General features: G+C 52.1%; 1 protein-coding gene across 1 annotated transcript in view; it reads right to left on the bottom strand.

Annotated features, from left to right (window-relative positions):
• The window catches only part of LOC8053244 (caveolin-1), a 100,696-nt gene extending 76,254 nt beyond the window's left edge, over positions 1-24,442 (bottom strand). Inside the window, exon 1 of the mRNA XM_029985142.3 lies at positions 24,209-24,442. Within this exon, the coding sequence (XP_029841002.2) occupies positions 24,209-24,427 (219 nt within the window). The 5' untranslated portion in view covers positions 24,428-24,442. The remainder of the gene's footprint in view (positions 1-24,208) is intronic.
• Between the last annotated feature and the right edge of the window lie 3,483 nt (positions 24,443-27,925).

Below are 27,925 nucleotides of genomic sequence, written 5' to 3'. Positions count from 1 at the left end.
ATAACACGACCAGGAACATGACGGCAACCAGATGAATGCGCAAGTAGACACAAGGAGACAGCGTAAAAATAAAAGATAGAAACGAAGATGGAAAGGGCGTCGGGAACGTAGCCTGCTCTCTTCACTTCTACTCGACCTTGTCCGTAGGTCATTAAAATGTAATTGCGCGTGTTGATACAGCCGGAAGTTAGTCCCAGACGCGTGTCTCAGCTACATGAGCCCCTTTAGCCAGTGCAGTACGACCGCTACCCTGGCGTCTCGTAGTGACACACGACCGCACACCGGTACGGCGCTCATCCAGATCGGGCCGGGGGTTTGAAGTCCCTGGGTCGAGCCGCGCGTGCTTTCGCTCCACGAGCTGCGTATGTTTAGACTTGAGATGGTGGGAAGTGGGTCCCAAATGGGCAGCTGGGTCTCGTCGAACAAAGTTCAAGCCCAAGTTTACGGAAGGGGCGGGGTCTCGCCACGCTGACGTCTTGCCGGGCGAGTTGTCAATCGCTCTCAGTCCTTCGAGAGCGGCAAACTTGGTAGAAGAAGCTCATCGAGCACGCCGTTGACGTAGCGCCAGTTTGTCCCGCCAGGAGTCAGCGCTTCGTAGATTCGGTGAGCCGACTCCAAATCACTCCAAAGTTTGTGTCGGAAGAAAAAAAGTCGCGAGACTCGTCGTTTGACGCCAGTGACGTCGACGTGACGTTCGAGAACTTTTCCGAAAGGCGTAAAACACAAAGAGTGTCTGACGAGACGATCGACCCTGGTGTCTCGACTTTAAACGAGCGATATACGTGTTCTCGCTTACCAAAGCGGCCCAATAGTTGATCTTGGCACGCTAATGAATGAGCTCTTTCCAATCAGGCACCGCCGGGAAAGACGAGCGACGAAGCGTTCTCCAGCTCTTCTAGCAGAGCGTGGGGCAATGTTGACGGGGTCTACGCAACACCCCAGGAGTCCAATAAAAACAAGGGCTTAATTGCTGTTTGGAGCGGCGCCACGCGATGTTGTCCCCAGGGGGGGCGGTCTTTTCGTTTGATGTGTGCCCTCCATTCGGAATGTAAACATGCCGAGGAGAAGGGGATATGACGCGTTCGTACGAGAGGTCACCGAACACAGCCAATAGCAAGACCCCATCAGATCCAAAGCTTGGCCGAGTCTGGCAGCGTCTCCTCCCAGCGTCTCTAGCATGCTGCGACGCCAAGACGTCTGCCACTGGCTCTCGTCGAGTTCCTACGTGTTTGCCGCTCGGGCTCGACTAATGATGACGCCACGCCTTGGCATTGATACAACAGCCAGCTGAATGGTACTCCCGAGTCGAGCACTTGAAAACGGCGCCTGCCCGTTGCCGAGCACACAGGCCTGTTTCTCTCGGCAAGGGGGCGCTGTATACCGTCCACGAGACGCGACAATACACCTTTTCCGAGAAGCGTTCTGCGCACGCGCGAACGCCCGATGCCAAGCGGCGGAAGTCGGTACGAAAAATCGAGGAAATTCGGAAGGAGGCTGTTGATCAGCGAGTAGAACACGTAACTACAGCATATATATATATTTGTGTTTCACAAAAAAAGAAAGCGGACGGAAAGAAAAACACGACGTTTGGATCGTGTTTTTCTTTCCCCTCTTTAAAGTCGCGTTGGGCACGCGTTGCAGCTCAGAGAGCGAAGAAACTGGTAGCGCAACTCCCATTATCGATTGGTAGCGCAGGTAGGTCCCTTCCTCAATTTTTAGTTCGTGCAGCCACCGCCTGGTGCCGTCGGTATGTGGAAAAGGTCCATTGATGTGCTGTCGTCAAGCTGCGTCCCAGCGTCCCTGTCGTGCACGATCCACGTGCGCATAGACGTTTTCAGGCAGCTGTGCATGGGCGCCGCCATAACCGACCTTCAGTTGTTTCCTCTTACTGCGTTCCCTTCACTTCATCATTGCCACAGCAGGACAGGTTACTGCCACTTTAGCTGCTACTGTGTCTTCCTGCCCAGCATAGGCCTTTGGGGAGGCGGGTCAACGCCCGCTTCAGTGGCTCGGCATCTCGGGAACACAAGAGAAGGTCAGGGATGGCGGCTCAATATGGCGCGTGTTTAAAGCGTCTCGTCAGCGTCCGTTGGCGTCCGTCCCTTCACGGGCGCTAACAGACCGTTCGGAAGGACGCACAACCGCGACGCACAACCGAAACGCGACCTACAAATATCCCATTTTCCTCGCCAGGGGCGCTACTCAAAACTTGAGAGCTGCGGGTCTATATAGCAGCGATGCAACAACCAACAACTCCCAGAACAAAAAGGCACCTTGTGAGCGATTCAACAGAAGCCGAACGGTCCTGCAGCAGGCTACGCTGGCCTGACTGACTTGGGGACGCAGGAGAGCCCTTCAGTACATGCTCTGCACACATGGCGTCAGAATTACGCGCTTCCGAATGCTTCACTGGCGCTTCGAACATGTTTGGAGACAGTTTATTTAATAGAAGCAGCGTAGTGGGACCTTATACAAGCAACAGTCGACACGGAGCTCTGTTTTTCCTCCAGCTGAGAGTGACAGCGTTGTCGGCGGCTCATTGGACGTGGCATCGCAGCCTCCTGCTGGGAGTGAACCAAAGGAAAATGTCGACCCGTTCGTGAGTCCACGATCGGGCTTTGATGAATACTTTTCAGCAGCACACGAATGGTGACAAGTTTCTCGTCCTCGGTGCCCTTTCATCCACAGGTCCATGTCAGCTTAGCGGAATAATTCGAGTGAAGGAAGCGCAGCTTGTCAACCGCCGAATCTGTCCTGCACGGTAGTGTAAACTCTATCCATGTTCTTTTTTTTCGGACCCCTAACTGTACCCCGTATGAAAAATAAACCCATACCGAAGGCAAGGGGATGTTACGATACGCGGAGTTAAAACGGGAGATGAGTCACAGCCGCATTCCAGCGTCCCCCCGTGGAAGAAAACAAATACAAAAACAGACAACAACAAAACGCCAGCTCCCAGCATTATAAAGCTCATACTGCTCGAGGCGTGGGAAGGGAAAGAAAGATGAGCGTACCGAGACGTCGGGCCCCCAAAAATAAAACAAACAGGGGAAAAGCAGAAAGGAAAAGCCCTCCCTCTCACTCGATCTGCAATACAAGAGGCGCTCGCTCAAAACTCCCTCCCCCTCCATTGTAAACTGGAAGAAGAAGCGATCAAAGCAACATTGTATCCTTATCAACAACGTCGGAGGAGAAAAAGGTCTCCCCCAAGGCTCGAAGAACATGCCGGATGGAATCCCGCGAGCAAAATGGTGCGGTGTCCTCTTTTGAGCCCATAAAGAGGATTAGATTAACCCTGAACGGCAGCGTCGAAAGTAATCACAAGTGGCTATAAAATCTACACCATCTCACTCTCCCATTTTCTTTTTTTTTTTTTTTCTTTTTCGGAAATGCAGTTAACAGAACGAGGTCCTTTTCCCCTAGCATTTGTGACCTGTTGAGGAGGTCAGCGATCGAGATCAGTGCCTTCCAAAATCGTTCGCGGCTGCGATCAGTCTTCTTGAAAGGGGCAGTGCAATGTTTTACGTTAAAAAAGATTTTTTTTTTATGCCGTTTCTATTGTTATATAGGAGGGAAAGCGCGCCACCCTCCACCGGAATACTGCAATTTCGTTGCAAAACCGCGCACTTTTTTTTTTTTTTTTTTAAGGTTTGCAGTTGCGTGTTTCGCTCATCGAAGCCACGGAGAGACGTCATTCGGAGTACGCAAGCTTTCGTGGCGCCATCGTCGGGAGTCGGTTAAATCGGTGCTTCGGGGATGCGTATTGACGCGTTTGATATTGTCACGTGTTTGATAATATCAGCTAATGATGCTGCTTTGGCTGGCAACACGGTGTAGGCTACGTAGAAGGACCATTTTTCACGTTATGGGATTCGAGGAATGGAACGGTTCAGCCATTCCAGAGGAGTCGGAGTGGGCCCAGTGTCTCCATTCGCAGCAATTGGAAAGACTCGCACGATTAAAAGCTCAGCTCGGAATGGAGCTGGAATGGATTCCCTCACAAACACGAGGCAGTCTTTCCCGGCGCTACAACGGCCACGCTGCGTGCCCGGCGTTCACTCGAATGAAACCGAGCTGTGCCCACTTCCAGAGACCTGCAGACCTGTCAGCCCGGACGAGCGCCGTCAAGTGATTGATGTCCACATCGCCAGTTCTTTCTCACGCCGCCCGCTCAAGGTCAGAGTCGAACTACGCGCAGTTTGACACAAATTGATCGCCATTAGAACTTGTCGAATGGGTCCCCGGCACCAACTACTTCGCGTCACATCGTATTTAGGATTTCATGCTCTTTTCGAAGAGTGTTTTAATCTATCCATGCTCTTTTTTTTTTCTTTTTCACGTGGTCTTAATGGATCATACTGTGCCCCTCCACCAATACCGTCTGGATCGGATCTTTTCTCGGCATTCTTTACCGACTAAATGGCGCTAAAAATGCCTCAAACCGAATTGCTCGGCACTGGAGCAACTCGCGAAGTGAAAGTTCCTCCCAACTCTTTCAGCTTTAGCAGAACAAGCGCTGGAGAGGGGGTCGCCTCCCCTCCAGCGTTTGTTCTGTTAAAGCGGAAAGGGGTGGGAGGTGCTTCCACTTCAGCTGTCAGCGACTACAGTAACATTTCTGTATTTGTAGCGTTTGAATACAACGTCTTGACCAGATTGAACATCGCGCTACACACGACAGAGTGATCCAGGAAAAGTGAGCCAATGCCCACCGATACGAGGCTCATCCCTCAAAAACTGACGCCGTCAGCGGCGGTCGGCAAAGACGTGTCTTGAACATTTCATCTCCCACTTCTGTCGCCTCAAGCAGAAAAACGGGCGGGTGGAAAAGAACTCGCCAGCAGTCAACGTGCCGCAACCGAACCGCGGGGTTGCCAGCACCCCGAATCTAACGGACACCCTCTTGCGTGAGAGCCCTCTCAGCCCCCCCCCCAACCATGGCCGCAGCGACCTTGTCTTCGCCGTGACGTGTCAACGCCCCGGCACAGCCCAGCCCCTGCAATCTCGAGACATACGATACGGTTCCGAGGGCGGGTTCCACAACTCCGCCAGAGAACGTCTAGCCTTCCCCCCGCCTTTTCAGACAGGCGGGGGGAGCTGGAAAGCATTCTTCCTTAGGGAACCTGGGAGGCTCGAAGAAGTTTTTTCTTCTTTCTATGGTGCCAAGGGACCTTCTGGAATGCCTCTTTTCCATGGCGTCCTTCTTGTGCACTTGGAGATGTTTATGCCGGGGAACGGCAGCAGTGAAAGTGGGCTTGGAGTAGTTAGGCCCGTCGACGATCGTCATAAACTGGCCTGGTATTGACCTGGTAAGTGCTTCCAACAAACCGTTGCTAGGTGCTTCCAACAAATGCAGTCAATGCTTCGAACAAACCGTTGCTAGGTGCGTGGCAATGGACGAATACGTGGGATTGGATTTCGCTCCGCAAGAACGCTCCTTCAAATACCAGACGTGGGACCTAAACGTATAAAAAAAAAAAAGATCGATATAGGAAGCCTGGGTCTCACACTTACCACGACAGAAGGTTGCCGAGCATCGTAGCAGTCGTTTATTTTGCTTCGACTTCTGACAGCAATTACCCTCGAAAGGGTAACTACTGACAAGAGTCGAACTAAAATATATGACTGACATCGATTTACCGAGACTAAATACGAGCGGCGGCAAAAGATTACACTAATGGGCAACCACTCGAACACCGATGTTTAACATGCCACCATCAGCTTCTCAACGGGCATTAGCGGTTGGACTGTTCGTCGAGCAACATTGTGCCCTGATTTCATGTTCGTAGTCAAGGTTACTCGTTCGCACTGCCACTTCTTTGGACGTTGAGCATAGTTGTAACCCGAGACTGGGGATACGGACAAGGGACAAAACACAGAACGACAGGGACGAAGTCTCAAACGCACCCTCACCATTGCTTCATCTTTGGACGTGTTCTTCTGCTGCGTTTTCAGCCGTCCCAGTAGATGATTTCTGCTTGTGTTTCAGCGTAGTTTGTCCCAGCGCCCGGCGATCGCGCACGAGGATTCTTAGGGACTGGTAGTCGATCTGGCTGGTACTTCACAGTCTTGACTGACGTTCTCGCAGAGCGAGTACTCGTGCACCCGCCGAAGTATCATCCAAAGCAGTTGGCTCGCGCTGAGAGGACGTGCGGCCAACTAAGCTCGTGTTGTAGCCTGTCCCTTCGATGCATGCTCTGAAGCGCGCCCCGACAGCGGGTCTTTGAAAACGATGCACTAAAACTCCCTAGTGACTATACCTGCTCGCTCAAGCGCGTCGTGGTGCCGAACTGGGCATCCGCCGATGGCCATAATTTAGTCCATTCCTGCTCAGCATGAGTACAGTGAATACGGGCAAGTGTACTCCCCGACGGGAACTTGCGAGGCTGCACGTGGAAACAACAATCGCGGCGCTGCAGTCGACAGGGCAGCAGAAAGTCGCTGCAGTCCGAACGTGCCGCCGCACGTGCGCGTGCACCCGATGCACGCGCGCAACCACCACCATACTGACCCTGCTGCCGATTAAAGCACCTTCATGTTTCAAAAGTAGTCTCAAGGTGCGTCGATGCACGAGGCACGTGCATCCGTTGGGAAGATCTTGGCGGTACAGTGGCGGCACAGCGCAGCACTGAACTACAGTGTACTGTAACTGAACTAGATTTCAGACGCCATGTTCTTCCCAGAAGTTGCGCGCGGCACGTGCCTCGAGCATTTCCGCAACCATGAATGGCGCCATTATTCCCCGGATAAAGGGGCTTTACTGCCGTTGCGCCGGTGTCGACACCTATCGCGATCTACACCAGAGCCGTTGTAAGTGTTAAGCGGTTGTAAGACCTTAAAGGGACACTGACACCCCCCAAAAAAATTTTTTAATTTTTTGCCAGGCGCTTCATTATGGTGTCGGAGGACTACCCAATTAATATTTTGCAACAGAGTAGCATATTTTTTTAATAAAGCCAAAAGACGCAACTGCTCGAAACCGAAACCGAAACCCGACGGAGGTCGGAGAGGTGGAGAGAAGAGAGTGAGTGGCGGAAGTCACGTGGCTACACGCGACCGTGTGTTTTTTTGTTGTTTTTTTTCTCCTTCCCGTAGCAGACGACATACGGCGTACCGGAACTGTTCACCGAGCGATTCTTTTGCAGTTATGTATGTTCCGCTCGTTGTTCTGTACTCCAAGATGAGTTGTTTTGTACATTGAGGAGTTGGAGATGAGTAGTGAGTGCCCGTGGTGAATTTTGATCGGCTCCGAAAAGAATACACCCAAGATGTTGCGTGAAGAGCTGGCTCACATGCCCTGCGTCCGAAACAGAAGTGGCATTGTGCGACAGAGTTTCCGAAAGATCAAAGGGATCGGGACCAATGGCTGGCTGCAATTCCTGTAGACCATTTACGGGCACCTCGCAAAGCGGACGCTACCTGATTTATATGCTCCTTGCATTTTGTGGAAAGTGATTACATTGAGTTCGCAGGTGTCAAAAAGGAAATCCCGTACCATTTAATTCAGCGACGTGTCGTCCACAACATTTGTTTCTTATTTTTTGTTTCTTCAGTGATAATTGTTTAAAAAGAAAAAAAAATGTAGACATCAAAAAATATTTTAAAAAAAATGGTTTCACGGGGGATCGAACCTGGTCCTACCGCATGTGAAGCGGACGTCTTTCCCACTGAGCTACTGGGGTATACCGAAACTGGGGAATCTCTTTCCTTAGTGATAATAAACTGTAAATTGGAAAGTTTGCTGCCGATTTTCCTCTAGCAAAAGCACTCCCGGGTTGAAGTCGGGATGCACCGCGCATTGGCGACATTCTCACGTAGTAAAGAAATCGTACGCGTGCATACTCAACTCGAAGTAGACACGTCGTGTTTGACGTTTGCGCGAGCGATGTCTTCAGCCACGAGAAGGGAGCGACGGCTCGGCGACGTCTTCGTGCAAATCGGCTTGGTGATCGGGCGTGTCGTACGGGATGAATACCAATTCTTTTGATCAGTCCCAAATTTCTCTTTTAAAGGCAGACAAAATTCGCCGGTACCGCGAACGACAGTTCTGAAATAGAGGTCCCACGCCCGTCGTCCGCTGCCATCGCCGTCCATGCGAGTCCCACGATACGCGAAACGACGCACGCACAGATTGCTTCCGGTTGTCTGTGGAACTTTTTTTTCAATCAACGTATTTGCAACTTTTTAGAAGCCACAAAAAATGGGTTTCATATTTTTTTCTATTTTTAATATTGTGTGTGTGCCTTCAGTGACCTACGACTTTGATTAAATTTGGTGGTCGCATCGATACCTTAGAAAACGGCCCGTGACCGCGGAAAAGAGAGTGAGCGAGACTCGAACCGGCCAGTTCTTGATCGGCGGTTTTCGGGCGGAAAGAAACCGAATTTCGAGCCGCAAATTCTGTTCTGGGTAGTTGAGCTCTCATATGGCACGTACAACTGAAATCCTCGGCGAGCATAAATACCCTGTCAGTGTCCCTTTAATACGGGTTTTTGTCCTCGCTATATGGCACTTGAACCATACATAATTCGATATTAAGAAGACACGAGGCTTACAACACATTATTCGCGTTTTTATCGCACAAATCCTAACCTGGCGTCGAGTCCCCCGCGCATTTGCCCCAACGACTCGAGCGACGGTTAATGTGCGGCACAGTGCCACGCTGCCAAGTGTTCACTTACGAGTGCCGTAGACCCTTCTGAAAAGTACATCGAGCGACACTGGCGTCCGCCAGATTTGGTGCATCAGTTCCTGCCCGAAGCGCATGATTAGATTCGAGATGACGCCGAGCGCTGACACCCCCCCTTGTCTCGAACATATTTGGAGTTGCGCCGAAAAGCGGACGCATCAGTCGTGTCCGACCAATGCGGGCAGCAAGTCGTCTGCTTCCTTTGCAGAGGTTGTGTCCACGTCAGTGCGCCGAGCTCTAATGGGTTCTGAATGAAGGAGAGTGGGCAGACCTCGAGGCAGCTTGCTTTTAAGTCTACCCGCTATCCTTCGGTCTGAACCAATCAGATCTCGGCGTCTTTATGACGTCACCGCAACTCGTGCGCAAGGAGCGGACGACTTGCTCTCCCCGCATACTTCCTGGAAGACAAGGCCACGTGAGGCCATCGTCATCGACCAAGCGGCAAACAGGCTGAAGAGACGCGACTTTCGCGACGGGCCCCTCCGACAACTGTATACTCGTCCGTTGTCTCGAGGAAACTCGACACCGGCAGACGTCTTGCCGTCACAGCCTGCTAGCGTCGCCCTCGTTCGGAGACGCTGCAAGAACACTCAGAAAAACATTGCGGTGGCTAAGCTCGGCTATGTCGGGATATACGTAGCGTGAGCTTATGCGCACAAAATGAGAGGCGCTATCAAGCGGCTCCGGTGCTGCGTCAGACTTGGCTACTGCGCAACGGAGGCGCACAGCTGGGCACGCGGCGGCGCCCGTGCGTCTGCCGCGGCTATGACGTCACTCCTCTAGAATGCGCAGACCGGCGAGGCGGGCGCGGTGGCGGCATCTCCGGCGCGCCAGCTGTGCGCCGTGTGACGTCACTGCTCCTCGCGCATGCGCAGCACGGAGCACGGCTCATTATGCGAGCCACGCGAAACTGCTCAACCTCGGTCAGTGTAGCTCACGCTACAAAAGGGTATATTCGTACACCCCCTGTCCCATGTACGACACCCCAAAACTTGAATTCGACGTACAGCGTTTTGACGTCGAAAAGACGGCATCAACTTTTACGAGGTGCTGAAGAATGGTGAAATACGCCTCAATAAACAGCTAAAGTACGTCTCAAAGACTGAAGAAAAAAAAAACACTGAGGTTTTGCAGTAATGCCAAGAAAACCCCGATTACTTTTTTTGTAGTCAATAACACGTACATTTGCTATTCTAGTAAGTTTGAACACTCGGCAATCAAGCCGCCCGTGAAAGTTAGGAACGTCGGTTCGACGTCAGCGCGGCTGTACGTCGAACAGAAGTTTCAGGGTGTCGTATATGGGACAAGGGGTGGAAGAATACACCCCTTTTCTTTTCTGAGAGTGAAGCTAGGCGGCCTGCACCCTCTAGCGATTACGTTTGGGGGATCAGTCTTTTCTTCTAGCTGGTATGCATGCCCAAGATACGACGGACCAGCTACTCTGAAAGGCGCGCAGATCTGAAAATAGGGAGTTTTAGCGAGTCGTTTTTCAAGCACACGGTTCCGAAATCACGAACGGTGCAGCTGGTCCGTTCCGTGAAACCGTACGTCAAATTTGACATACTTTAGCGAATCGTGAAAGTGGCGCGACCGTGTGAACGATGATGATGATCATGCTTAACGGTGGCGCCATCTTCTAGTAAACATGTGAAACATTCTGCAATGTGTATGTCAGTGGCGAAGTGGCGGACACCATGGTGGCGGTTCGTGTTTCCGGCGTACGACTGATGTAAACAAGACGGCCGACGTAACATGTGCCGGTCGGAATTTCAAGAACCGCGAAGCTAGATAGAGTAAAAAGTGTCTGAACGACCGTAAAGGTATGTGGTGTGTCTTCGTCATTTTGAACTTGAACGATCGTTCACGTTGTGTGTCATTGAACCAAATCATTTCGTCTGCTCGCGGTCGCCACGGCAGCTAGTCTGCCCGCAGATCGCTAAAATTTACTCGTATGCGCAGTTTACAGCATTCACGATCGCTTACGATTGTGAGCAGTCCTCGAAATGATTTGGTTCAACCTCTCAAATGAAGCAGACTAACAGGACGGCAAATCGCCTCCCGCTGTCCTAGGCCTAACGCTCGGCTGGGTCGGCGGCGACCGCCATCTTTTTTCTTTTTTTTTACCCGAGTCGTGAACGGTGCTGGCTGCGTTCCGGTGACGACTCCAGCGGCCGGAATGGGAGAAACGAACGAGAAGAGCCTCCCGACTCCCCGAACGACTCGCGCGCGCATGCGCAGTGGCGTCGCGGATCCGTTCGAGGGCGAACCGTTCGTGTGGAAACGACCTGCTAAAACTCCCTAATGCTGCGTTCTCGACGTCATCCGGACACCTGGTTTTCCTAATCCCTGTTCATTTCTGGACTGCCAACTGTTTCAACAACAGTTTCAGGATGGAAGAACGAGGAACAATGGAAACAGATCCCAGACGGACTCCGAAACGCTGGCGCTCACACGCCGCCTCCTGTTTGTGCTGCTAATGTAGTCGTGCGTGCCATTCCCCTTTCCACGGGCACGCAAATGGCAGCGTCGTTCTGTCGCGTCACTTTTCCAGCTGCCAAGACAATCCGTTGTTCCAACTCTGTGTTTTTATACATTTTTCACCGTGTACTAGATGTTCACCCGTGAGTATGTCTACGAAATATTGACTCCACATACTCCTTTCTTTGGAGAAACTGAATTGTGAAGTTGACTCCGAAGCAGTGGCTGCCGCTCTCCCGGCAACAACAAGCACGGGCACTCGCCGTATGTTCTATCCGAGAGCAGACGACGCTCCCTACTGGACGGCGTTGGAACGGTAGTGTTGCTTTGCGGATTGCCTCTGGTTTAGGCTGCTTGCGGCATGCGATGGAGGGATCGGCGATTGACTGTGGGATGCAAGAAGAGTGACATCTTATTGGTTTCCGACCGAGAAGCCTCTGCGACGGATCCGAGCAGTCCGACGCGAACGCCGGCTCCTAGCGTTCGCGTCGTGCGAGAAAACAGTTCACACCCTGCGAATAAAAGCTCGCATGCCATTCTGCCTCGAAGCGGCATCCGGGTCCACATGTCAGCGGATCGAATGCGAACGGAACATCGTCCGAAATCTCGCGATAAAAATCTTCAAAACATTTCAGTACTTGACTAAGACGAGATCGAGAAATTGTATTCCATTATTTCCCACGGACGCTCGCGACGGCCTATGACTGCTTCTGGCGCTGGGAGCAACAGGCTCAAGCTGCCCATGTGCCGAAGCTCATACGACATCTTACGTCGCAACCAGATGGCAGACCAGTAAACTTGCAGGTTAGTTTCAATGAGACCCATCATTTTAATTTTTTGAATTGAGGGGAGGGAGGGGATTTTCTCTCTATTCTAGGCTCAGTTTATCCTGCTCTCTGAGGAAACACCTTTGGTTGAAAACGCTCAAATGTAAAAGCACCGAGGCTTTGTTCGGCGCCCTCGCGGCGCTTCGTAGTAGACCGTGTTTACTTCATAGATCAACAACTAACGAGTCAGCGGTTGACCCCACCAGGTGCGGGCCGTGCGCAAAAACCGGATAAGCGTCTGCGCCGACAGCAGCGCCACGAAGCGGCGTGACGTCAGAGCGTCGAGTTTAGGCGTCGCTCATGGAAACCGCAGCAGACAACCAAAGCACGCTATCGTGACGAGTAGGCGACCGGCAGCTCCGATCGCGGGGCCGACTGCATTTTGCCCCTCTGTGACAGGATACGGTGTCGCCTTCGATCGTCCATCGCCCGTCCGAGGACTTTAGTCGGGAGCACCTGTCCTCGTTTGTCTCTTTCCTGCGCGACTGAAGGCAGGTGAGCGACAACTTGTTGCTCGTGGGCCTTTTACGCGTCTGTCGCTGGCAGCGAACAGCCAGGCGTCGACGACCGTCTGTGGCAGCCAAAGAGTGAAATCGAACAATGCAGACGCCCAATGGGCCGTTAAGAACGCCCAAGGACATTGGCCATCCCAATAATCGCCTTCCGCCCGCTTACTGACCCGGGTGCCGAGCACGCTCAATGGCTGACGTCACATGACTGCGAAGGACCTCGCTGTTGCCAGCCGCCCATATTTCGCACCACGCATTACGTTTCCTCGGCAAGAACAGCATCGGTCCGAGAGCGGCCGATGTAATGAGCCGAATTGCCAATCAAACAGCGAAAAAGGCACAGCGTCATGGCGAGCTCTCTGCAGATGATAAGACTAGCCGGTATTCGCCGTGTCTCTGTGCGTGCTCCTCCGCCGGCTAGTCCTATCAGGCACAGAGAGCACGCCATGACGCTGCGTTTTTTGCGCTGTTTGATTGGCCCTTCGGCTCACAACATCGGCCGCGCTCGGACCGATGCTGAAACGAAGTATAGGGATGACCACGGTACAACGACGTCCCGTGCGAGCCACGAGTTTTCGTAGATCGTTTTCGCTGTCCCGCCACGCTCTCCGCAACCAGCCACGCTAGCCGGAACTCTACAGTCGAGGCCATCGGCGCGCCGGCCCAGTAGCGGCTGCTTCGTTACAGACGGCTTAGCGGAGGAAGAAACGCGGTCTCCGCGCGTGTGTTGCCCGGGTGCGACGATAAAAAAATACCGTTCATTTTAGAGTATTAGCTAACTCTCTCCCGCTACGCTATCCGCAATCCGCTACGACCTCCGTTATATATATCGTAGCGGAGCCTCGCTTTCAGGATTTAGTAGAACGTTCGCAACCCGCTACAGATTACAGCGTACAAGAGCTAACGCGGCGCCGCTAGCGACTCTTAAATTCTTAGTAATTTAGTTTTAACGCCACTTTCAAAAAATAGTATTTATTTATAAGTGAGTAATATGTTCACCTTTGCGTCTTTTATAACCAAATGATTAATGTGTTTGTAGTTGCGGCCAAGCCGGCCATTCCGATCCGATATGCATCAAGCATCAAGACGTCAAGGAACAGCTGTCGGGAACAACAACAGCCGTAGTTCTTATGTCTCTGTGATTGTGCACTTTTTTTTTTCACCGTTCACCACAAACTAAACGCCGCGAAAATCTTTCGGATCCGCTTGCTCTCTCGCTTCTTAGGTTGGCTCTGTCCTCGCGACTCAAGTCACCGCGGAAGAAGACAGATCTTTTGCGCACAGGACAGATCGACGAAGCCTTTTTCCATGGACGCATGTCCGTGATAAATCGTCACCTGTCGCGTTCTTGGAACGGACTTGTCGCGGCTACCTCTCGCAGCGCCATTGCCGGTATACCATCCGCCACGAAGAACCGTAGTCGCGAAGCGGTAGAAGCGAGCACACGCGGCGTGGCGGACATTGGGGAGTTGTAGCAGACCGTTTCCGCTGCCCGCTAAGCAGCCGGATAGCGCTCTGTAATCCGCCACAAGACCTTGAACTATGCAGACAAGGCTGGCGGTGCGCATGCGCAGCTGCGGCGTTTTCTTCGGGGATACCGTAGCGGAGGAGAAAAACGGTCTACTACAATTCCCTATTCCCTGGCCTCTCCCTAATCTCGCAAAGACTCGTTCTCGCGAGACCCACGCTAGCAGTCCGCGCTAATGGCGCATTCACACTGGACGCGGATCCGCGTTCGCGGATGCGGCTCGCGAGCGACCCCGTTCTGACACACCGAGAGGCGGTTGGCGGTTTCTCGGCGATCACGCGTGATCGCCGAGACTTGCGTTTGGCAACCCTGTTTTACAATCCACAATCCACTTTAATTCAAGATCCAAAGCCAAACTTTTGCTTTTTTGGCACTCGGAATATTTTTCTCCGGGATGTTCGTGCGCATCACGAGTTCAGGCAGCGAAAAAAGAAACATGGACCCGCCAAACTCGCCTGTGATTCCCTCGACTTCGCCCACAAGCAAAGCCCAGCTAGGCGCGCCTTGCTGACTCAGAACAGGATGCCCCCGACCTTTTCTTCGGAGTGGACCCTTCCCGCATGAATAGCTGACCTTGTTTTCGGGATAGAGGGCCAGTTTTCCCCCCTCGTTGTTGTTCGCCCTTATCATTTTCGAAGTTGTGGGCGGTGGGCTGGACCGTGGTGCGGGGAAATGTGTTCGGTGCTAGCCGGTCGTGGCTTCGTTGGTAGCGGACTCTCCTTCTCTTCACTCGCTCGTCGATCGAGTCTACTGTTTGTTTGACATTAAGCTCAAATAAACGCCGTATGGATTACCTCTGCATTGTCTGGTACGTACACTTTATTCCTTGAGTAGGTTCCCCTTATTTATTTTATTAGTAGCAAACGCTACAGGTCGAGCTAGCGCAGGTACCCTGCCCCCTCCGCGGTAGTACGTTGGCTACGCAATCAAGCTCACGACGTCCCTATCGGCCTTCGTGGTAGTCATGCACGGTTTCGAAAGCTTTCAATAGTTCATGCGACTATACTAGTGGGTAGAAAAGCTGACATTTCGGTCGATCAGGGGCTGGTTCCGACGTTCTACGGGCAGAGACTAACAAGGCACGGAGCTTGGGCTTGTGGCACCCGGAATAATAAACAAACTCTTACCCGAACCAAATCATCGGTGCGAAGCGCGTTAAATTTACGAGTCAATTCTTTTCGCGGCGGATTCAAGTGACAGACGTGAATATGAAGTTTCTCCGTTGATTTGTCGAAAGCTAAGACTACAGCGCTAGGACTACAGCGCCTTGGGCGCCTCACCAGCGACAGGTGCCATCTTGTTCCGAAAGTCACTGACGTCACGTCAGCGTCTCGTTGTGATTGGTTGCCGCTTTGCGGTTCGTGAAAGCGGTTGGGAGAAATCGGTCCCGAAGCGGTTGGCAAAAACGCGCTCCAACCGCTCGATCCTAGCCGCTTTGCGGTTCAGAACGCGCGGATCAGCTTCCAATGTGAACGCGCCATAAGGCTTCTCGCGCATCCGCATGCTTCCGTAGCTCCGCAATGTTTCCGTTAGCTGCGCGCATGCGCGGTAGCAACTTCGCTCTAGCGTTTGGCGTAGCAGGAAAGCCAAGAGGATCATACCGGGTGCCTCAAGTAGCGGCCGGGCTCTTGAAATCGACCGCAAGATTCGGTTTTGTGAAGCATTGCCCACAGGTGGTGCATTTTTTTTAATATAAAACCTGCAAAGAGCGAACTTACCTGAGGAAAAAAGAAAAAATGAAAATGGCTTAACTTCTATAGAAATGCAGCAAAGCCACCGGCCTTCAAACAATACGGCGCTCTATTGTTTGAAGACCGGTCGGTGGCTTCGCTGCGTTTCCATAGGAGCTAAGCCTTTTTTTCTTTTTCCTCAGGTAAGGTCGCTCTTTGCAAATTTTATTTTAAAAAATGCTCCATCTGTGGGCAACGCTGCACAAAATCGTAGCGCGATGGGTGAAGAAACCGAATTTTGCGGTCGATGAAAATAGCTCGTCCGCTACTTGAGATACCCGATACTAAAACTCTCTATTATCATTACAGGTGCGTAGAGCCTTCCTAGAGGACAGGACCTGGGCATGACATCCTCGCTCCCCGACCAAGCGACAACTTGGCGCTGAAGCCTTCTTTTCCTCGGGCTCCTCCATCGAGATTGATGGAAATAAAGATATTCTTATTATTATTATTATTAAGCTCGACGAAACAAAAAAAAAGCGGCAGGCGTCACCGCTTGCTTGAGACGCTGCAAGCCGCCGACGACGCTTGACACGCGCTGCCCGTGCTTCGAGCATTGGCTCGCCCGGAGCCCGCTCGGCGAAAGCTCGTCTGCTTTCGCACGGGTCGTGGTCACGTCAGAGAGACGCCGAACTCTGATTGGCTCAGAGGCTAGTGGGGAGACCTGAAAGCAAGCTGCCTTGAGCTCTACACCCTTCGATCAGAGCCAATCAAAGCTCGGCGTCTCTCTGACGTCACCAGAACCCCTGCGAAAGAAGCATACGAGCTTTCGCCGAGCGGGCTGCGGGCGAGCCAATGCTCGAAGCACGGGCAGCGCGTGTCAAGCAGAGGCGGGGAGCGAGACACGCTGCCGTCGAAGGCCATTCACCGGAAATAGAACAGAGACGCCGCGGCAAAGCACAAAGCTACCAGACTTCCGCTTGCCGCTTGGCTGCATCCGCCTAATGGAGTGGCCCCAGCTCGATCTCGTATGCTCAGGCCGCCATGTTTGCGCTCTGCTGTGTCATCAGCCCCGCGGCCAGATCCGCCTTACCCAAATGGTCGGCGCTCCGTCCGTTCTCCGAAAGCCGGACTCCGGCGGGAAAACAAAGGGCGGTCGTTTCTTCGACTGAGCCGGACTGACCCGCCTGTCGCGCCGCTAACATGCTTCCATGTTTCCCAACAACCATGTTGTAGGCCCGGAAATGCGCTCGTTACGGCCGGTCACCGACTGCTCGAGTCCCGCTTCGTGCTTTGTCCACCGCCGCATGAGCTAATAATACATATATATATTCCGCCTTTTTACCCATAAAGGTGTTTATTCGTTTGGTCAAATGGGGAAGACAAAATTCTACGCTTTATGCACATTTTCTATGCATCGGGCCAACGATAGGGGTCTAATCATCGCGCGGGGTAATTAGCCAAAATTTGTTCATTCGCTTTTTAATTACTGAAAGTAAACACATGGTTCCAATTAGACACTCGCTGAGCGTCATCGAGAACCACAATCGGAGTCTTTGACGGGCGTTTCTGGGGCCCTATGTCGAAGAAAACGGGACTCCTCGAGAGTGGCGCCGAACACTTGGAAAACGGTACCGACGCCAGGAGAGGTTCCCGAACAAAGCCACGGTGCAGTGCGGCCAGTGTTCCAAATCAATTCAAAACAGATACACTAGCTTCTTTCGATTCGAGAACAGCTCCATTTCGGCGCGTTTTTTTCCCCGATATAAGCGCTTCGGGAGAAAATTCACGCAGTGTATTGGTATTTACCAAAAGCACGTTAGAACGTCGAAATAGAGAGTTATAGAGTAGTAGACCGGTTGAGTGACTTTCGGCACAACATTTGCAATCCGCTACAACGTCCGGTACATGTAAAGCGATTTCAAGTTTTAGTAGAACGTCGCAACCCGCTAGAGATCGTTACGAGAGCTAACGGAATGCCACCATGAGGCAGTCTTCCGCATACTGTACGCCTGGCGCATAACAAGTCTGTCGGAGTGTCTATAAAGCGCCGGTCACACACTTGCGGCGGAGTAGGACTGACAGAGACAAGGCCCGTTCTTAAGCCTCTTGCGACGGCGTAGGACCGGAGGCGCTGCTGCGGAGCGAGTCCTAAGACGTCGACACTCCAGTTACACTCGCAAAAACAACTCCTAAATACTATGAAAACCTACTCTCGCGCTTTAAAAGTGACGATGCTTCGAAGACACGTCGGAACCAGAGATGAGTTAAAAATCGCTGCTCTTTCGATCGACTGTCGCGCGGAGACTACCTGGACTATACCGTATTCAGGAAAATATAAACCCACATTTTATTCCTCTTTCTAAACGGGCACAACGTGTTTTTTTTTTGTTCTCTCTTTATATATATATATATATATATAAGAGGTTAACTCACAATTCCAACTTCTAAGTGAGAGGTAAAAATAAAGGGAATAAGCTGTTCCTCTCTGCCTGCACCACCTGACAGTATGACAGGTTCAATCCAATGTAAATTAAATAATGAGGACCGTAATTGGCCAAAAGTTTTTTTTAGTTCTTATAGCCAATGAAAAAGAAGAACAGGGAGGCAGTTGAACCTTGGCATGGGAATGAACTTGGAAAAATCTTCCAGGCATGTATGAATATTTGTGTTCCTTCGGTATAAATTTATTAATAGTTGCTCCGCTCGGTCGACTCGTAATATTCCCCAAGTTCGGAACCTACCGCTCTAACCCGCGCGCTGCCCCCGTGTCAGCCGCTTCTCCCTAGCACCCCGGTGCAAAGCGGCGAAGCTCGACGCGCGCTGCTCACAGGCTGAGAAGGTGGACGCCAGCGGCGCAAGTGGCTGACACGACAGTCAAAAGCGCGAAACACATGTACGACGAAACCGTCCGATCCGACGTCCGACCGCGCAGTACGACGGTCGGAGGCGAGGGTTTTCAACACTCTCCGATGCTACGAAAACCCTCGCCTCCGACCGTCGTATTGCGCGGTCGGACGTCGGATCGGACGGTTTCGTCGTACATGTGTTTCGCGCTTAAAGGACTCTCGTTGTGCCTTATCAGAGTAGTAAATATGCCGCTATATCGCCCTTTTCTTTTTCTCGCGACTTTTAGCTTCTGGCACCGCCGTCAGAAGCGCGACGTCGTAGCATTTGTCATCCTTGTTTGCGTGCTCTTCCATCATCGGCTAAAGCAATCGAGCGAAGCGAATGTCCCGTCCCTCGAGCTTTTCGCATGCCTGTTCGTCAAAAAGGCTTTGGAGAGTTCGACTCCTACCCGACCTCGCATGAAACGAGCTACGCTGGGAGTGGAAACGCTGTGAAATAGATATTTGTACTTGTTTCCTGTCCTTCGACTTCTCCGAATATTAGGGTCAACTAAATTCTCCGTAGCACCATCTATTTTTTTTTTCTTCTCAGGGTCAACCGATAATAAAATATCGTTATTGTTTCGCTCGGTTCGAGCCTATCTCGACTCACGTGTAACGCAATTCCGAGCCAAAATGATATTTTGGCGTAAGACGTAGCAGACTTTGGTCCGTGGCGCAATTTGGCGCGGCACTTCCATCACTGCGGGTGTGCACCCTACACCCTAAGAAAGGCCTGCGCGTACACTTACCCGCAAAACAATCGAAGAGCCAATCTCTGCGATCTACGAAATGAGCTCAGCGAATGATGCTTTGCATTGCGTAATGCCACAGCGCAGACCTCATTTTTAGGTCTCAACGGATGTTCCGCCTCGTCATTCGCTGATTTCCTAGATCGCAGAGATTGGCTCTTCGAGTGCTTTGCGGGTAAGTAGCCGCGCAGGCATTTCTTACTGGCCACTCCGGTAACTGCACGGCTGCACGGATTAGCTTGCGAGTATCGCGTTCGATAGTTTGCCCTGACTCTTCTATTTGGGCTTTGATCGGCCCTCTCGGCGCCGAAACACGTACGCTGTGGTCTCAGGGATGCTAACCTCCCTCACCTAAGCGGACGCGCCCAGGTCGGGACGCGCTACCTGAAATCACCGGTGAGACACGGTTGTATAAAAACAATATTAATTGTGCCGCAAAACCTTGTCAACTAAAGCTTTTAGAAAACATTACTCGCCTGTCATTCTGTACTAATCCCCAATAAAATTTCACACAGAAAGAGCTTTTTTCGTTTGTTTATACGGAAAAAACGCTTTCTAAACGCCCATAGTGACCACAGTAACAAATAATTAAGCCGCCATCTTGGCGCCAACGAGCCTGGTAGTTTCGATACCCTGACTCTAGTTGAGGTCTGAGTCGCGCAGGGCCGGTGTCGCTATCTCGCACTGCCATTTCGCAGAAGCTGCCTAAATCGACTTTGATGTTTTGACTCGTAGCTAAAGGACGGCGCTGTTGTCGTATCTAGTTTGGCCTCGGTGGGCGCGAGCGGTCCGGGTTTCAACGGTGAGTTTCCCAACTGGGTGTGTTTAGAAACGTTGACTTTGAGTGACTCGAGGCGTCGGCGATAAGATCCTGGTCCAGGAACAAAACAGCACAATGCTGCCGTCGACGGCATACCCCTTCTGTAAACACCTGCATCCTCAGTAGAGCGATGCCTGCTTCATCCTCGTCGAATAAAGCTGCTCCCTTCAAAACGCCCAGATTTTTTTTTTTTCGATGGTCACGAAGGAGCGTTTCGTAACTCTTAGATAATCCCGGAAAAAGGAAGTGCTAAGTGGTTCGGGGTTTGAGAATGTTTTCGTCTTCGCGTCAACCAACGTTCCCTTGCACCACTCTCAAAAGCGACAACTGTCTGCATTTTTTTGTTTCTTCTTCCCTTTCCACTGGAGAGAAACAAGGTGAAGGTTGTCCACCGAAAGGCGCCGAAGAGCTATCCCACTGACCTATTTTCCTTTTTTTTTTTTCTTCTGAAGACGAGGATTATGCGTTTATGAGCCTTCTTAGCAAATACCGCTTTACGCAGCTTTCGCAACCGAAATTTCTCTAAGTTTCGCAAATGTCGCTAAGACCCCGGCGTTTGGCGACTTCCGGTTCCTTAGGAAATTTTGCTTGGCCGTTGACAAATGACGACGATGATCTGCAAGCCTGTCTAAGCATGCTCCTGAAAACTGCAGTCTGGGGGTTTCAGAACCTGCTTCCACAGGATATCAGCTGAATTTAGCGACATTCTCGCTATACTTCGCCTCATCCTACGATGGACTAAAGGCCAAAGCCACGGGCCGCAAGGTCCAATCAAGTTTCAAGCTGAAATATGACACGCTTAGCATTGTTTAGGGGTGAACGAATGATCCTCCGAGTCCAAAAGCGCTGCATCATTTTATAGCTTCGACACTGCAAAGAGCCTGTATGACATAGCTTTCTTTGCAATGTAAAATTGTTGAGTCACCCAGTGCTGTTCAATCCAAACTACCGCCCGTCCCTCCCCATTAGTGATTCGAGACGCGGGTGCCGATACGCGCATCGAAGCGAAATACCACGCAACTTGTAAGCGGCTCGTGATTGGATCTGGCGGTCCGTAGCTTCTGCCTTTAGTCCATCGTAGGGTGAGACGAAGTATAGACGCTTTGCACACGCGCCAAATTACAGCCGCCATTGCTGACCTTCTCTTGTCTTACCGAGATGCCGAGCAACTGAAACGGTAGTTGACGATCCTCTACAAAGGCCGATGCTTTAGGAAAGGACACAGTTGAATCTAATATGGATATAACCTGGCCTGCTATGGCAATGATGAAGTGAAATAAACGGAATAAGAGGAAACAAAAACTGAAGGTCAGTTATGGCGGCGTCCATGCACAGCTGCTGCAAAGCGTCTATAGGTTACCAGCACCGCCGGATACGCATCCCCGAGTGGTGCGAGCGACCACGTGACCCTTCTTTCGTGGCTTCGGATTGGTCTAAGGCTGCTGCCGCGTCCAAAGTGTCTGCCTTGAGACGGATCCAAGTGTGTGGATCCGTCTCGCGCGTCCTCTCGGATCGCCGGGGAAATCGGATCGGCCGTACGGTGACCATTTTCGCCATGAGGACTAGGAGGGGCCATCACTCTCTTCAGGAGTCGGGGTTTTCCTACCAACCAGGGGCTCTGCCGACTATTTTCATGTTGTTGTTTTGTTTTTTTGTAGAAAATAAAAGCAGAACAACTCAGGGAACCGCACGAAAAGCGAAGCAAACTGGTAAGTGAGCACGTTGTAAATAAAAGACTTACTAGCGCATATATCAAAGTTTAGTCAATCATTAGTAAATGTGAGGCATTTCTTGGCGACCCTGACCCCTGTCAGATTTTGTCGGGAGGACGGTCGGTCTCTAGGACAGTTGGAAAGGTACTGGCCCGAATCGCCTGTCCGTCACCATGTACGCTCTCTGACATCTACCATCGAAACATAGAATGACCAGAGCCGGCGGCTTGCGACGACACTCGCCTCTTTGCCGCTTGGGATCCACACCTCGTCTTTAGGCCGTGCTGTGGCTGCAGCGGGTTCCAAACAACCGCAGCCCACACGCTCTCCAGCCTGCGATTCCCATTATTCGGAGACGTTTTTCTTCTTCCTAAGCCGCCGTCATTTTCTCTCCGTATATTTCTTTGACACTCGTGAGCAGCTACTTGGGAAAATCGTGGACCACCGCAAACGGAGCGAAAGAAAAATTCCCCCGCCGGCCACTCGGCTTACGTAGAGCAGGGGGGGTCAATGCCGGGGAAGACTCCCTCCTTCTCCCAGGATGGACGCCCAACCTCCTCCTCTCCGCTAGCCTCACCGCCAGCTGGCAAAGGGCAGCCGCCCCCAGCCAGCCAATCGGAGGACAGAAGCGAGGCACGTGACAACTTGGCGTCCGAGCGCAGCCCTCCCGCGGAGAGCTGTCACGTGCCCCGTTGCGCCGCTGCGACTGGCTCGCCGGGAGGCTCGGAGCGTTCGCCCTTTGCCAGGTGAAGCCCGTAATCGGCTCGCTTGTTCCCCATCGCCCATTGTGTTCCTGTCGTCCGGTGGCAGGCAGGGCGACGCTCCCGCCCCTCCTCCGCTGTCGCGCTCCGCTTTGTGGAAAAATGATGCGCCGCTTTATGGCACAGCAACCCGGTTGTTGCCGACTCGCCTTCGAAAAGCGCTGGGCAAAATAATTGCCCTCCGCTTCGTCGCTTCCGCTCAACACTGGGCTTCTCGCGATGAAAAAAAGACGAAATGACGAAGAGTTGGGATGACACGGCGTTTGGGTGTTCCAGTAGGCGGAAAAGGCCGGAATGCGACAGGGCAGCTCTGCTACCCGAGGCGGAACTTTCCCCACTGTTTTTTTTTTTTTTTTTTTTGTTTCGCGCGTGTGTGCGCAAAAGGGTTTCCGAGATGGACGTGGACATAAAGACAAAAGTCCGAAAACAAATTTATAAAATATGCGCATTTATTTTTTTCGCGCGTTCTCCAGTTGTTTTTGGTCCGAAGAAGCTGTTGGGCGTAAGCTACTGTCCGCATTCGTCGACTCAAACGCCAAGGCCGGACATAAACGTTTTTCGTAAATTGTTTCGTATTCTTTATCGGCTCGACTTTAAGAGATTGTCTGCGAGAGCATGGGTGAGCAGCGGATGCTACGAGCCATCGGAGCCAACCCAAGGGCGTGGAGCGCTCACTTGACCTTGGACCATAGCGACGCCCTGCTGCGAAGCGTGGTTATGTTTGTCAGCGACGCCCTGAAAGCGTATCACGGACTAGGTCCACAAAGCGGGATTGGCTAGGATAGCTCGTAGCGTCCCCTAATCACTAATGCCTAGGCATACGCGGGAAAGAAAAAAAAAAAAAGAAAGGAAAGGGATGAATGTCGCTGATACCACAACCTCGGTCAAGCCTACTAATCTTTTTTTTTTTTTTTTTTTTTTTTTTTTTTGAGGATGACACGGTACATAATTTTCGTGTTCTTGTAAACAAAACAAAAAAAGTGTAAAGAGTCATTTGCGCGCCTGCGAGATTCGTCTCGTTCATAGATGATTGGTGCATCGAGAGATCTGTTCCACTTGAATATAAAAGGTGTCCTCTCGCCTCCTCGAGGTTAGCAACGCGTTGGGATGCTCCATGATAGCGCGAGCTGTCTGGCAACCAACCATTCTTTCAGACCGAGCAACAGAAAACAAAGCCGGAAATTTGAACGCTCGTCAAATATCAACAGAACACGAGGTTCCAGAACAACACGCGCATTCACGCGGGGAAAAAAAAGAAACTCGACATTTTGGACGTTTAGAGCTTCGCGCGTGAAAGCTGTCACCTTGAAAGTAAACAAATAAAAACGAAATCAATCTGGCTGACATGTCGGATCACGTTCACGAACTTCTGCCAGACACTTTTAACGGCAGACGGACGCTTCACGAAACGTCTTCCAGCATCGAAAGAAACAAAAAAAAAAACATTCCGAGCGCGCAAGAAAAAGAAAAAAAGGAGTTGCAAAACTACATCGTCATCGAAGCCAAAAGCGGAAAAGGGCCCAGACGCTCGAAACTGCATCGTCATTGTCATGCGAGAGCAAAAGGCGTCCACATACCCGCAAACTTGGGAGGTGGTCGTCCAAAGTCGCTCCTGCGATGGGCTGACAGTCCAGGCTCCCGCTTCTCTCACAACTGTGCGCCAAGTCCGGGAGTTCGCCGAGTTTCCGAAAAGTCGGGAGAGCGGGACAGCGCCCTCCCGGCCGACCAATGAGCGACGACCGGCGCCCCAGGGGCAGCCAATCACGGAGCCTCGGTTTTTTTTTCAAACGCGCCATCCGTCGCGTCTGCTCGTCTGCTCTGCCAAATGCCCGAAACCGCCATGGCGATCGCGTTTTTAGGGCGGGACGCGTTTTTCCCACCTCATTCTATTCGATAGTGAACGGGACTTTGTTGCGGCACTTTTTTTTACGACACGTTTTGCTGAAAAGGCGCGAAAAAAAAATTGCGGGAAGCGAGAGTGTACAGGCGAATAAAACGCTGCGTGTCTCGGGGATTAGATAACGGAGAAAAAGATGTCTCTAAAAGACCCACGCGGATAACGAAATATTAGGTAAACAGTTTTTCTTGAAAAGAGGACTTTCGTCAAGTATTCGGATTTAACCTTCATTTCTCTCTCCCCTGGGAGACGGACCTTGAACTGCTTCGAGTGCCACGGGTAGAAGAAATGAACCACGAAACCGAACCGATTTCCTATCGCAAACTAAACACAGCTCGATGGAATGCCCAAACTCCAAGTCTTGAACCAGAGTTTGAAATGATAAGAGGCGAGGAGCAACTTGGCGCTGGCCGCCAAATATCGGGTCCACCCCGCCCGACGAGCAGATACCGAGAACCAGCGAGCTGATAGCCCGACATGGCCCCAGAATATTTTACGCCAGGGAACGCTTCAAGGTCTGGCAAAGCAGATCGTCGATTTAGAATCTTCTTTCGTCGGGTTCGCCGGGGTTCGTGCGCCAGAAGTTGTAATAGGGAGATCAGAAGAGAGTTGCGGAGGTGCGTGAATGCTAGCGCCATCTTTTGGTGGGACGAGAAACCATACCACGAGAGCGATAGGCGCAAATTTATAAAAATCCACTACATCCAGGGGCGGATCCAGAACTCCGTTTAGGGGAGGGGGGGAGGGGGGGGGGGGCGGAAAATTTGTAAGGATGCTATTCTCCCATTCTTTCGGGTGCACCAGGGGGTCCACCCATGTCAAATCGCCCTCCGAGAAGGGAGGAGGGGGGGTCGTGTCAAGAGCTGACCACATTCATCACCCCAATTGGCCGTTTTTGCTTCACACGACTACCTTTTGGGATAACATCAGCGCCGGAATATTTCCAAAAACGCATGTCGGAGATCTTGAGCGGACTGCCCGGAGTTCTCAACCTCATGGATGATGTACTTGTCTTCGGCAAGGACCAAGCTGAGAATGATGCAAATCTGCACAAGACTCTCAAGCGCCTAGAGCAAACTGGAGTCACCCCACACAAAGCCAAGTGTGTCTTCAGCACAAGGGAAGTTACCTTCCTTGGATGTATCATACCCCACCACGGTGTTCGACCGGACCCAGCAAAGGTCAAGGCAATCAGAGATCTTCCGGCTCCAGAGGATCCTGCCGGCGTCCGTCGGATCCTTGGAATGGCGAACCATCTGGCAAGATTTCTTCCGAACTTGGCACAAATTACGGCGCCGCTCAGAGACCTGCTTCGAAAGACGTCGGAGTGGACCTGGGGTTCCCCACAAGTAGCCGCTCTGCAAGGCGTCAAGGATCTCGTTCAGATTGTTGCATGGCTCACTACAATCCGTCGTATTCCACAATACTCTCGGCGGATGCGTCTTCACACGGATTAGGAGCATGCTTCAGGTCCAGCCGGATGGGAGGGAAAGAGCTGTCGCCTTCGGATCACGGTCCCTTACCCCGACAGAAACCCGATACTCTCAGGTGGAAAAAGAGGCATTGGCTTTGACCTGGGGAGCAGAGCGGTTTCAAGACTTTTTGCGGGGCCTAACAGCAACATTCCAGACCGATCATCAACCTTTGCTGACGCTCTTGGGAAAGTCGGCACTGGGTGTGCTCCCTCCTCGTATCCAGCGCTTCCGTATGCGTCTGATGCGGTTCAGCTACATAATGCAGTATGTTCCTGGCAAGAGCATCGCGTCGGCTGATACTCTATCAAGGGCTCCGGTGGGTGAGGAAGAGCCAGCGGAGACACTGACCTGCGCTGAGGTTCAGTCATTTACTGTTGGAGCAGTGATGGGACTCCGAAGCAGCTCTCTGCATCCAGTCAAAGAAGCCCAAGAGAAAGACAAAGTTTGCCAGATGCTTCGGGAGTACTGCATAAACGGATGGCCATCAAAGTCAAGACTTCCTCTCGACGTGTCGCCCTTTTGGCAGTACAGAGGAAGCCTGTCCCACTGCGAAGGCTTTGGACGGAATTGGACGGTGCAGGCAGCGCGCGAAAGTAGCTGTCTGGTGGCCAGGCGTGTCGTCCGAGCTGAGAAGGGTTGTCAATAACTGTGTTGTATGCAGGGCCGTAACCAGGGGGGGGGGGGGGGGGGGGGGGGGGGGATAGGGGGTTCTGACCCCCCCCCCCCCCCCGAAATTTTTTTCTGGGTACGGCCCTGGTCGGTGCACTTGCAGCCAGCCGATTTTAATCTCCACCACTGCGCACGCGCAGTGGTGCCGGTCGGCTACCGGATACCAAACCGGGACCGGTTCTCCGGTTTGCTGCAACTCTCCATTATATAACACCGATGCACATGATTCATAGGCGAAAATAAGACAATAGACACTTTCAAAATGGCCGCCGTTGTCCCCGAAACCCCCCCCCCCCCCCCCCCCCCCCCCCCGAAATTTTTTTTCTGGGTACGGCCCTGGTTGTATGCACGAAGGTACGTCAACAAAACGCCGAGCCTCTCATGCCAACGGTGACGCCATCTCTGCCACGGCAAATGGTTGGGCTGGACTTGTTTTATCTACGAGGCAAGGAGTATTTGCTCTGCGTTGACTACAGGTCTCGCTTTTCCGAGATCGCCTATCTATCGTCAACGAAAGCTGAGGCTGTCATCGAACGTCTAAAGAGCATATTCGCCCTCCATGGAATACCTGCAACGGTAGTAAGCGACAATGGACCACAGTTCTCCTGTGATGCTTTCGCAGAGTTTGCCCGGAACTACAGTTTCCAGCACACTACCAGCAGCCCTCGTCATCCTCAGGCGAATGGAGAGGCCGAGCGCACCGTACTGACCATGAAGAATCTGCTTGAGAAAGCAGAGGACCCGAACTTAGCTCTACTTGCGTACCGGGATACCCCGGGTCCAACAGGGCGGACTCCAGCCGAACTCCTCATGGGGCGACGTCTGCGGACGCGGATCCCGGTGTTGCCAGCTCTCCTGACTCCCGGCCAAGTCAGTGACAACGTCGCGACTAGACGCAACCGTCAAGTCAAAGAGCGCCAACGGGCCCACTTCGACCGCCGACATGCAGCTCGACGGCTACCCAAACTGAGTCCCGGATCGACTGTGTGGTTGAAGGACCTCAAGTGCCCAGGGGAGGTCCTCCGTCAAGCGGACACGCCAAGGTCTTACTGGGTCAGAACCACAAGACGGGACGTCCGTCGCAACCGAAGAGCCCTCAACAGAATTCCGGCTCTATTCTGGTCAACGCGACGAGCTGGTATTGTGGCCAGCCAACACGACCGCTCCTGATGGACCTGCTTTACCCGGGGAAGACGTTATAGAGCATCCACCAACGTTGCAGCAGGCTTCGCAGTCTCAGTCATCGACGCAAG

The sequence above is a fragment of the Ixodes scapularis genome, unplaced genomic scaffold, assembly GCF_016920785.2.
Source record: "Ixodes scapularis isolate PalLabHiFi unplaced genomic scaffold, ASM1692078v2 PGA_scaffold8__174_contigs__length_109621045, whole genome shotgun sequence".
In the NCBI taxonomy this organism is placed as follows: domain Eukaryota; kingdom Metazoa; phylum Arthropoda; class Arachnida; order Ixodida; family Ixodidae; genus Ixodes; species Ixodes scapularis.
The sequence above is the reverse complement of the archived record's forward strand: the minus strand, read 5'-3'. Positions and strand labels throughout refer to the sequence as shown.